We start from the raw sequence: 12083 nt of genomic DNA on the forward strand, positions 1-12083 counted from the left end.
ACCAAAGGTTTGCAATCCCCAGGGACCTCCTGCTGGACCCTACCTTTGAAAGGCTCCATCATCTTCCAACAGTACCACCTTATGGACCATTAATCTCAGTGACCCCTGGGACCAATAATAATAGTCAAATCACAGAAAGAAGAAAACTTACATTTTAAAATGCCTTCTGTAAGCATAAGCAGTTCTTGCTCCTTTCTACTTAATGGACTGTGACTGAGACATTTGACTAAGGCCAAATAAACTGTGGTTTCAACAAGAATGGCAGATATTTATTGGCTGGGGACTAGTTGTCAGGTACTCTTCCAGGCACTGGGGATACAGCAGTGGACAAAGTGTTCCTGCTCTTCAGAGCTTACATTCTAAGGAGGGGGCACAGATTATTCACAAATAAATACAGGCTCTGCAAGATGTCATGAAGAAAAACAAAGCAAGGGAGGGGTTAGAGAGTCCGAACGCATTATCATTTTATGTAGAATAATGAGAGTATTGATTTTTAAGCAGAGATTGGAATGCAAGTTAAGTTTGGCTAAGTTTTGCATTTAGGAGGACTGAGCTCATTTTTGGAAGGACATTCTCGGGTTAGCATCCAGGATATCAGAAAATGCAAAAATCTCAGAGTGAATACCACCACTCCATACTTTCCACTGAAGGGGAAAGAAACAATTTCAACTAAAGGCATACTCTACTTACTATTGTGATTATTTTGTTGCTGGATGTTGGTTTGCATTTACCTTTAATATTGGTCAGATTTCTATACTGTGTTTCTTGACTAGGAAACAGGAGGCATTTTCTGGAGTATTCTGTATGAAATAAAAATAGAATGTAATAGCCAAAGTCTCCCCCCCATGTCTATGAATGATTTATAGAGGCAGCTAGAGAAGATTATATTCTAAATGTTCTTCTGTTTAATTTATTCTTTGTTTAGATTTGAAATATGTATTTCAAATATTGTTTAAAAGAGAAAAGGAATCATATCTAAATATTCCATGAGATGATTCAAGTTAGACATAAAAATATAATACTCATTATGAAGTGTTAATAAGATTTAAAGAGAAATGATTTATATTCTTTGATGATCAGGCCATCATCTTAAAGGGGATTATTTACAAACCCAGAACATTGTTTCTCTGGTTAATGCCTACTGACAAATGGTCCTAAATAGGAAAGGAAGAGCTGTGAAAATTTGAACTTTTAAATAGCAAAGTTCTTGCCTAGATATTGTCAGTAACTGTCAGAATTCTAGAAGGAATAATCACTAGACCAATACAAGGAAAAGAGCAATTAACAGAATAGCAATAGCAAGGAACTTGAACAACTGGGAGAATAAGCAAAGTGTCTTAACACCCCTGACGACACGTGTCTTCATAGGTTTCAGTGACCGGTCCCACTGGGTTAAGATGGCGTGTCTAGCCCCTGGCCACTTCCCTGGACCGACTAACCGGAACTGGTAGGGGCTACAAGGGCCAAAGAACACTTCCATGGCCAACCTGGGATCTGTGAGGAACAGCTGTAGGATGTCAGGCTTTGCCCCAATAAAGGAGGCCAGTTCGTCCATATAAACAATATAATCTGTCTGGATGGTCTCACTTTTGCCAAACCTAGAGATGGGAAAGAAAACATTATTATAATAACCAAGCTTTGTATAGAAACACAAAGGGCTCAAGAATCATCAAGGAAGAGGAATAGAAGGAATGTAGCGCCAGAAGACAGAGGTGTCTGAAGCAAAACAGCATTTGCCAGACGTGACAGCACTTGCAAATGAACTCACAGTGACTTGGGGCACATGGAGATCTGCACAGGATCAAGCTAGTCAAAATCCCAGCCCAGATAGAGGAGGGGCACATGAAGTACCACTCCTAGTGAGGAGCTATTGACACTGATCACTGCTGGGGATGGAGAGACAGTTTTCTTCAGAGATTTGGATCCATCTACCTAGACTCCAGTAGATGGTCCTATACCCATGCACATACAGGCTGGACTCAGTGGGTCTTTTAACAAAAGAACACTTGAAGTTGTGGGGGAGTGGTGGGAGGGATAGGAGATGAATTGGAGGTAAGGGACTGGGGTATGGATTTGATCACAACACATTGTATTCATGTATAAAACTTTCAAATAATAAAAAAGAGATAAAAGAAATAATATAAGAATAAAAATCAGAATCAATTGACTGAAAAAAAAGACAAAAGAAGAGAGAAATCACCTCACATCTTCCCATCAGGGGTAATCATTGTTATCCTCTTGTGTTACTAAGGAGACTATTGTTTGTTTATCCTTTACTCTGTAGTTTTGTCAAAGGGCTATCATACCTCATTTGGAAAATTTCCAGCACTGCAGAACAGTGAAGACGATTTTTTTAATAAAAAAAATTGACTTATTTTTATTTTACATGTGTGAATGTTTTGCCTGCATATATGTTAAGTGCACCCCTGTGTGCAATGTCCATGGAGGCCAGAAAAGAGCATCAGATCCCCTGGAACTGGAGTTACAGGCAGTTGTTAGCGGCCATGTGGGTGCTGGGAACTGAACATAGGTCCTCTGTAAGAGCAGCCAGTGCTCTTAACCACTGAGCCATCTCTCCAGTCCCAATAAGAACATTTTTGTCTTCTTGAATCTGGAAAATTAAGCTCCATTCATAGCCATTGAGTGAATTAGTGACAAAGCTAGGAATGGATCTTAATTTTCCAGATTCATTTCCATGCTGTTGAGTCATTTTCATTAAAGCATCTGCTTGCAATGTCATGTATCTCATAAAGCATTTCTGAGCTAGAGAATACACACACACACACACACACACACACACACACACATACCCTGACACACTGACACACTGACACACACACACACACACTCACACACGAACAGATGCACACACACAAACACACATCTATGTGTTCCCAACCTTCTTTGATTTCCTCACTTCTGCATTTCCTTTCTTGTGTGTTCACAGAAGAAAGTCAGGGATAAAGGTACAATGACGATTCTCAGTCTTAGTGTTCACCCTGCACCTAGCAGGACCTAATACAATGACAGGTATGAAGTAGATCTCCACTAATGGTTCTTGGGAGGATGAATGTGGTTCATAGCTTTTTCTCTATTGAATTTATTAAGGATCATTTAAGACAAAATCAATTTTAAATAGTGACAGATTCTGATTGATTTTTCCATGCAAATTCTAGATCTACCTTTTAAATAGATACCTTACCATTTGAGCTTTTTCCCCATTTTCTCATCAATGTCATCCATCATGTCTTCTACAGAAGGCAAAACACAAGTTCCTGGAAAAGAAGGAAGAACATGAGAACGGCCTCATGAATCCAGCACAGGAGGAGCCCGATGTTTTCTTCTCAGTAAGTTTTGAATCACATTAAACTTTTCATATTTAAAAAATTCTTTTGGAATTTATTTTTATTTAATGTGTATGAGTGTTTTACCTGCATGGATGAAAGTGCACCCAAGCATGCAATGTCCACGGAGGCCAGAAGAGGGCATTGGATACCCTAGAACTGGAGTTTAGGGACAGTGCTTAGCTGTCATGTGGGTGCTGGGAACCAAAACCTAGGTCCTGCGGAAGAGCAACCACTGCTTTTAATGACTGAGCCATTGTTCTGGTCCCAGTATTTTCATTTTTTAAAAAAGTTTTCTTCTTCCTTCTCCTCCTCCTCCTCCTATTATTATTATTATTATTATTATTATTATTATAAATCACTGAAAGTATTTTGATTTGTTCATATTTATTCTTTCATGTGTATAAATGTCTTTGCCTGGACATGTGTAAGTGCACCACCTATGTGCAATGCCCACAGAGGCCAGAAGAGTGTGTCAGATCCCCTGGAACTGGAGTTACAGATGGTTGTTAGCCACCTTGTAGGTGCTGGACCAAACCTGGGTCCTCCGGAAGAACAAGTGTTCTGAACTGCTCAGCCATCTCTCCAGCACTGTAGCCTTATTTTTGAGAACCTAGTGCTTACAGATTGACTAGGCTGTGAGCTTTGGGGATCCCTGTCTTTGTACCCCCACCACCAGCACTACAGTCACATCCTCCTCCTCCTATTATTATTATTATTACCCTTATTATTATTATTATTATTGTGTGTGTGTGTGTGTGTGTGTGTGTGTGTGTAGCTCATAGCACAGTTTTTGGAAGTTAGCTCTCTCCTTCCACTATGGGTTCCAGGGACCAAACTCAGGTTACTAGGCTTTTGCACCAAGTGCCTGTAGCTCTATATTTTATTGTCCAGCAAAACACAACCTTGTGAAAATGAGCAAATGATTATTTTAATAGAGGATTCCCAGTCTTCATAGTACTGATACTTATTATAATTTAAGGCCACTACACAATTATCTTTTATCTTGGTTCTTAAAGATAACAGATTTTAATATCAATTGAAGGGTCATATTCTAAACTATCAACCACATTTTTAAAAAGTTTTTCTGTAAATTATATCCAAACAAAGGTAAATTGAGGATATTTTTTTCAAGATTATTTTTGTGCATCTATGTGTGCACATGTGTGTGTAAGCATATGTGTGCATGTGTCTTCATGTGGAGGCCACGGGTCAACCTCAGGTGTCTTCCCTCCATCATTCTCCACCTTCTCTCTTGAGACAGGGTCTGTCACTGAACCTGGAGCTTACCCATTAGCTAGTCTATCTCTCCAGAAAGGCCCAGGGACCCTCTTGTCTCTGCCTGCCCCAAGTGCTGAGGTTGCATGAGTGACATGCCTGACTTTTTTTCATGGGTGCTGGGGATCTGAACTCAGGTTCTCAGGTTTTTATAGCCATCCCTTTATGGACTGAGCCATCTACCCAGCCTGAATTCCTCCTAGGAAATACTCTTGCTTTGTCAAAGCAGGTAATTCCAGCAGATAAGATTAAGGGTTTAGTGAAGCCCCAAATCTCTCTGTGTAGAGACAATTATTAAATCATGACTGAAATTACAGACTGCCTTAAAGTCACCAAGGATGAAAAGGAACACCAGATGACAGAATGCCTTAAAGATGCTCCAGAATCATAATCTCCAGTGGGTTTGCACAGGTCTCTGAAATGCAGACCAAAATATGTTTTTATACTAAGAGATACTTAAAATGTAGGATGATTTATTTACTTTTGAATGACATCAGAATTTATCCCAAAATACTATTTTTTTCAATCTTTACAGTGACTTGTTTAATTCCCTGTTCCTGCTATCCTTTCAGGGTCATTGAACAGCTTTTGTAGATATGGCCTGGGGTGGGTGAAGAGATCAGGAGGTAAGAACTATGTTCAGTAGCCTACCAGCTACTGGAAACTGGCCCCTCTGACCTGGTATCCTGATTTTTCTTTTATTAGTGCTGGGAACCAGAGCCAGGGCCTTGTGTTTGTTAGGCAAGTGCTCACCACTGAACTAAGTCCCCAGCACATCAGTACCTGATGTTCTGATTCTCTAAAACTAAGTTGTTTGATTAATATGCTATTTCATCTAAGGCTGAGATTTTGCCTTGTACATCAATTCCTTATCAATTGCCTATTTTCCTTTCTTCTTTCAAAATTATGCTTGCATTGAGTGAATGATACTGTGTGTGTGTGTGTGTGTGTGTGTGTGTGTGTGTATGTATGTGTGTGTGTGTGTACACTCCTGCCATGGTGTACATGTGGAGGTCAGGGGAGACAGAGGTCAGTTTTCTCCTTCTACCATATGGGTCCCAGAATGGAGCTCAGATAGTTGGGTTTGGTGGCAAGTGCCTTAGTTACTGAGCCATCTCTCCAACCACACTTTATTTTTATTTTTTCATCAGAGCCCAAATGACAGCTTTTGACCTCACAGAGTTAGTGATCGATCCTTTCTTTTATTCCAGTCTCCCTGATCTGAACCAGGCAGAATCTGAGTGCTGAGTGGCATCTGATACCCTCTCCTTCCCACTATTGCTTTCCTGGGGTGACTTTGCTCTCTGGGGTCGCCCCCAATCTCTGCCTGGGTGGGTGGGAGCAAAGGAGAGCCTGGGAAAGCACTAACGACTAGGATTAAATGATGTGTGTGGTGCCCTGGCAGCCCAGGATATACAGTGGCCTGCTCTAAGCCTCTCCATAAACGAAGTCTTTAAGCTCCAGCATGTCAGGGTAGTACTAGAAGCGTTAGCTATGACTTCAAAAGGAACTCAGCTGCTAAAACAAGAAGTTTCACACTTAAAGTTCAACTAAACTTAGCCCAGTATAATTTGATATCTCGTTTTCTTTATGACCCCGCTTAGTCTTAAGATACGCATGTATCCACAAGTATACAACTTCATTCAGATGTTACTGTGAGTCTGATCCCAGTACCTGCTTCCATATATGCTGGCTGTCTTCCTTGCCTCCCCCTAATCAAGTCTATTGTTTCCTATTTTTTGAAATATAGATATTTTGTACTTTTGTATCTTAGATACTGAGCATCTACCATACCTAGTACTTTCTGTCTCTAGTCATCTACTGCTTGTCTGTCACTAACATACTATAGGGAAGAAATCAACAGCAGATAAGGAAGCCACTGCTTTCCCAGAAAGAGCTTTCCATGACTGTAGATATCTGAGGCTGGCTGGACACTGGCTTGGAAACAGCTTTCCTTGTCACCTGTGTGAGCAGTGTAATTCTTTTTGAGACAGGGTCACCTTGTAACCTCAACTGACCTGGAACTTGCTATGGAGACCAGGCTGGCCTTGATCTCACAGAGATATACCTGCCTCTGCCTCCTGAGTACTGGGGTTAAAGGCATGAGTCAGCACACCCAATTTTTATTCAATTTCGAAATGACAATTTAATAAAGTTATCATGCATTTAGGACCAAGAATTCTGGAGTTCTTGTCTAATGATCTTGGGTAATTGTTAGTGCTAAGGAATTATAAGTGACAAAACTCCCCTAATAATATCTTGCTATTGCCTATAATACCTTAATGATATATATTTCAAATTGCATATAAAATATATTGCCAAAGAAAATAGAATTATAGATTCTTAAAAGCTGTATGGGTCCCTTGTAATTAGGATAAATATTCAAAAACATTCTCATTGACATTGATTAGTAAACTTTTTGGTCCACTTACCCTTTATTACTTGTGTAGCCCAGCGGGCCTGCAGGTCAGTTGTGGGAATGGCAGCCCCTAGAGACTGGACAAGGCCAATTACTGCCATGGTTGATTTCTCTAGTTGAGGAGGGAAGATGCCTTTATATAAGGTGACCTCATTTTTTCTGCTTTTAATGATGGAGTCATCTAGGAAGGGGTAGGCATAGCCATAGCCTGTTGCAAAGATGACACAGTCAATGGCTTCAAACACAGTTCCATCCTCAAAAATGGCAGAGGTCTCTGTGAACTCCTTCACATTAGGCTTGATGGACACAGTACCACACAGAATGCGTGCTGGGAGCTCATCATTGAACACGGGTTCTTTCCTCAGGGTTCTAAATGGAAAGCAGAGGCAATCATTACAACAGTAATACTTCCTCTTTTTCTTATAGGTACTTATGCAGATTGTTAAAGGAGGAAAAAAAATTAACCAAAGATTTTTTTTTTTTCTGAGCCGTGGAATAGCACCAATACACCTGAAGAACGAAGCTGATATGAAGCCATGTGGAAGAGAAGCTGCTTTTGACTTGTTCTTTCTTATCCATGTAGCTCATTCCATATCTCAGAGTGAACATTCACACACAGGCATCATCAAAACCCATGCCAAGAAAGTTCTAATGCAAGAATACCTATGAAGTTTGAGAAGATTAAGATTTCTTAAATTCTCTGTGTCTCATTTTTCTCTTCTGGGATGACAATATCACTTATCTTAAGTTACTAGAAGACCAAGACAATATGAAGAATTTGGTGTTCTGTAGCACAGCCATAGTGCTAGCAATGCTAGCTTCTGTTCTCATATAATACACTCCACACTGGTCATGGTAAGATAAAGAAACTTAGGAGGAAGAAAGCAAAAAATGAGAAAACTGCACCTCGGTTCTCCTAGAGGGGCAGAATATGAGCCCCATGGCATTGCGACAGCTCAGGCCAGGGACAGAGCACTAAGGGCTCAGATAAGGCTAGAAGGGGAGACCAGTTTGAAGGATTGACCCCTGGAGATCTGAAAAGAAAGCTTAGTTTTACTCAGTAAAATCTCTAGTGTATATAGATCAATCCACACTTAGATATTAATATGGAAGGAAAGAACTATGTTATTATATGAGTGCAACACTCATGAGAAAAAGCTACAGGTGGGTTCCTTCAGAGAAGAAAGTGAAAATGCTAGACTCAGCTGCACTTCTACCTGCTGTTTGTTTAAAACCCATTACCATCTGTCATTAACCATCCGGACCTTCCTGAGACCACACACTTGCCACGGCCACCAGACTAAAGCTACTGGGTTCCCTGGCCCACTCTCTTATTTTGCTCAACTTATCAGCAGTACTTGACACAGAGGATGGCGTCTTCCTTCCTGAAACACTGTCTTTATCTTGCAAAGGTCATCACTTTCAGTTCCTTTCCTACCAACTCCTTACTGTCTCCTGCTGATGTTTCCTTTGCTCTGACTTCTGAACAATGGTGTATACCTCAGGACTCAGACTGCAGTCTTTTTGCCTTCTCTTTCTCCACTCACACTCATCCCTCAATAGACAGTCAAATTTAACCTCTTTTCTGCCATTCAATGTAATTTTCTGCATTATGGCATCTCAGCTTTGATTTGTCTAGAACTAAATCTCTGTTCTTCCCAGAGGTTTCTATATCTCAGTAAACATCAGCTGTATTCTTTCTTAGATACAAAGTCTTGAAGATATTCTTGAACCCTTTCTTTCTTCACACTTTTTGCCAAATCTAACAGAAAATCTCGTTTGTGTCTCTCTTTGACCTACACACAGCACTTGCTTACCTCTGACCACTCACTGCTAATGGACTCTAGTCCTGGCCACCAATCTCTGTCATCTTGTTTTAAAAAAATATTTCTTTATTATTTTTATTTTATGTGTATGAGTATATTGTCTGCATGTATGTAAGTGCACCCATGTTGCACAATGCTTGTGGAGGTCAGAAGAGGGTGTTGGATCCCCTGGAACTGGAGTTAAGAGCAGTTATTAGCTTCCATGTGGGTGCTGGGAATCAAACCCAGGCCCTCTGCAAGAGCAACTGGTGCTCCTAACCACTGTGCCATTGCTCCAGCCCTTACCTTGATTTTTTGACAGTTGCTTCGAGAGAGAGCATATTCTCTTTCTCTTGGTACTGAGGATTGATCCTATGGCCTCACACATTCTAGACACACACTGAGCTATATCCTCAGTTATGACAATAGCTTCTGAACTGGTGCTTTATACTTCTGCACACATCCTACTTTATACTGAATGATGACTGGTGAACTAAACTATCCCCAGTATTAACTTAGATCTTGTCACTAATATTGTCAACACTTGTTGCTTTTTCATGTCTCTGGTTTCTTTCCTGGTATTGTCCTTGTTTCTCTGGGATGAGTTCACTGCTGCCTGTTGATTACGCCAGCCCTGCCTCCAAAGAGGCCTTTGCCTGTATCCTTTGTAGCACTTAACCTAGATAGCCTTCTGGTTCATTTCCTCATCTCCTTTAGGGCTTTGCTTAAAAGTGCTCTTCTCTCTGAGATCCACTTCGAAGATCTATTGAAAACTGTCCCAATGGTGTTTTGCATCACCCTTGCTTGTCCTGGGTTCCTCTCCATAACACACACCACCATGTGGTCTTCTGATAAACTTTTATTGTCTGTTTCCTGCTACTTGGAGTGTGCTCAAGGAAGACAGTTTTCTGCTTGTTCTAGTCAATGGTGTATTCAAGGAGGCTTAACTCAGAATCCAATACACACAAATATTTGTATTTGCCAAATTCATGAACTCAGTAAAAACGTGTAAAAAGTTTGGGATTAAAGTAATTTCTTACCATGTAATGGGCTTAATGGAGTTATAGGAGAAATTAAGGGGCGAAATGAAGATGGAAGACGTGGGGTAGGACTTGTTCAGTGAGAGGGTTCCATGAAAGGGTGTGTGACAAGAGTGTAACAAAGGAAGAGTTCTTTTGCTAGGCTTAACTTGGCCTTGAAGTGGGAGGCGGTAGAGCAGGTGGCTGAAGAACAGAGAGTTGGAATCAACAGATCTGGGTTTACACTGAAGATTGCTTCTACTTCCTGGATGTGGGACTTTGGTAAGATTATTAACTGTATTGTACTTCAGTTTTCTCCTCTGTAAAACATGGATATTAACAGAACCCTTTCCATAGCTGCGAGGTTAAGTGTCATAATATATTCCAGAGCCGTAGGAGACATTATGTAAGACTGATAATATATTAAGTGCCTAAGGGGCATGTTTATTTTTATTATCATCACTGTGGGAACCAATTACTGAAGTGTTATCTAACTTTCCAGTTGTGTAAATCTGGAGGTGTGTGGAAATCACTCTTAATATTTGCAGTTCTTTATCCTCTGATATATGAGATGTGTTTTCTACATGAATATTTTGATTTGTTTTGGGGTTACAACACACATCAAGGGTTGTTGACACTGAAATAAAAGTCAATAGACACATCATGTTTAACTCCACATTACCCATTTAAAGGCATCAAGCCATAGTTCTCATGCTTGAATCTTGCGTTCATCTGCCTCATGTACCACCAGTCAGAGATGGCTGTTGGCAAGTTGTTCTTGAGGAAGGTTTGAAAACGAGTGATAAACATCATGTCCCAAGGATAGCCACTGTCCCAGACTCGGCTCATTACCCAGGATCCACTTCTGGAGCTGATGATGACCTTAAAAACAAATGCAAAATGTAGTGTGTATCATGAACATTGGATTTGTTGATAGGAGGAAGTAGGACTCACTCAGCTGTTAGTATTCCTTGGGAGTTGCGTTAAGAGATGGGCCCCACTTAGGTCTTATGCACTTTTTGGATTCCCAGAATTCACTCATTGGCCATGCCAACTCCAACCCTCACTTCAGTGTAGGCCACTTCCAAAGGACCATCAGCACTTAAGTATTAGGCAAAACGAAGCTAGCTTTTCCTCCTCAAAGCTAGATTCCAAAAGCACTTTCACACTAAAGTTTCCTTTCTCTCTTTTCTTTCTCTGTCCTTTCTCTCTTCCTTCCTTCCTTCCTTCCTTCCTTCCTTCCTTCCTTCCTTGACTAAAGTCTCTCTCTTTCTTTCTCTTTCTTTCTCTGTCCTTTCTCTCTCTCTCTCTTCCTTTCTTTCTTCCTTCCTTCCTTCTTTCTCTTTCTTTCTTCCTTCTTTCTCTCTCTCTCTTTCTTTCTTTTCTTTCTTTTTCTTTCATCTTTCCTCCTTCCTTGCTTCCTTTCTTTTTTTCTTTTTTTTTTTTTTTTTGTGTGCATTCCTTCCTTGCTTCCTTTTTTTCTGTTTTTTTTTTTGAGGCAGGATCTCCCTGTAGCCCCAGCTGTCCTGGAACTCACTATGTAGACCAGGCTGACCTTGAACTCACAGAGATCCGCCTGCCTCTGCCTCCCAAGTGCTGGGATTAAAGGTGTGTGCCACCATGCCTGGCTATAAAAAAAATTATATATAATGCCACTTGAAGACATTTTATATGAAAAGTTGGTTAAATAAAAAGAGATAGAGTAACACGGGAACCTCAGTAATTATTTTTTCTTCCCTATAATTTTTATGCAATCATAAATCTCTTAGCACCCTGGTTTCATCATATCTTTCCTTAGTTCAAGAACCTTAAATTATCTGCTTTTAATTATGAAGAAAACCCATTCTTTAGTCCTCCACCAAAGTCCTTGGAAGGGACATAGACTCTTACTTCAACCTTTCTTTTCTGTCACAGTTTCTGTAGTTACCATACTCTTGGAGTCAAAGATCCAAATTTCATTTCCCCAAGTCTTTGCAAGCTCAAATTTTAACTTCCTGCAGGCCTTTCAAGAAGATGATTGTCATTTCTGTCCTCAATTATCCTTTATCTGCAACTGAAGGAACTCACACAGAGATACTGAAGTACCTGGATGCATTATACAAATTGTTGTTAATTAAGAACCATTATTTTAGCAGAAAGAATCAGTAATAGTCAAATACATGGTGCTGCTGTCTTTACACTTTGCTAATGTCATTTACCCTTCCAAGAGTATGGTAAC

General features: G+C 40.3%; 1 protein-coding gene across 1 annotated transcript in view; it reads right to left on the reverse strand.

Moving 5' to 3' along the window:
• Positions 1-239: 239 nt before the first annotated feature.
• Positions 240-12083, reverse strand: part of LOC103746364 (dimethylaniline monooxygenase [N-oxide-forming] 3) — a gene marked incomplete at its 5' end in the record, with an annotated part of 15009 nt that continues 3165 nt past the window's right edge. The window contains 4 exon segments of the mRNA XM_008848526.3: positions 240-1598; positions 3203-3275; positions 7055-7410; positions 10548-10747. Of these exon segments, the coding sequence (XP_008846748.1) occupies positions 1256-1598; positions 3203-3275; positions 7055-7410; positions 10548-10747 (972 nt within the window).

The sequence above is a fragment of the Nannospalax galili genome, unplaced genomic scaffold, assembly GCF_000622305.1.
Source record: "Nannospalax galili isolate Female #2095 unplaced genomic scaffold, S.galili_v1.0 scaffold624, whole genome shotgun sequence".
NCBI classification, from domain to species: Eukaryota; Metazoa; Chordata; class Mammalia; order Rodentia; family Spalacidae; genus Nannospalax; species Nannospalax galili.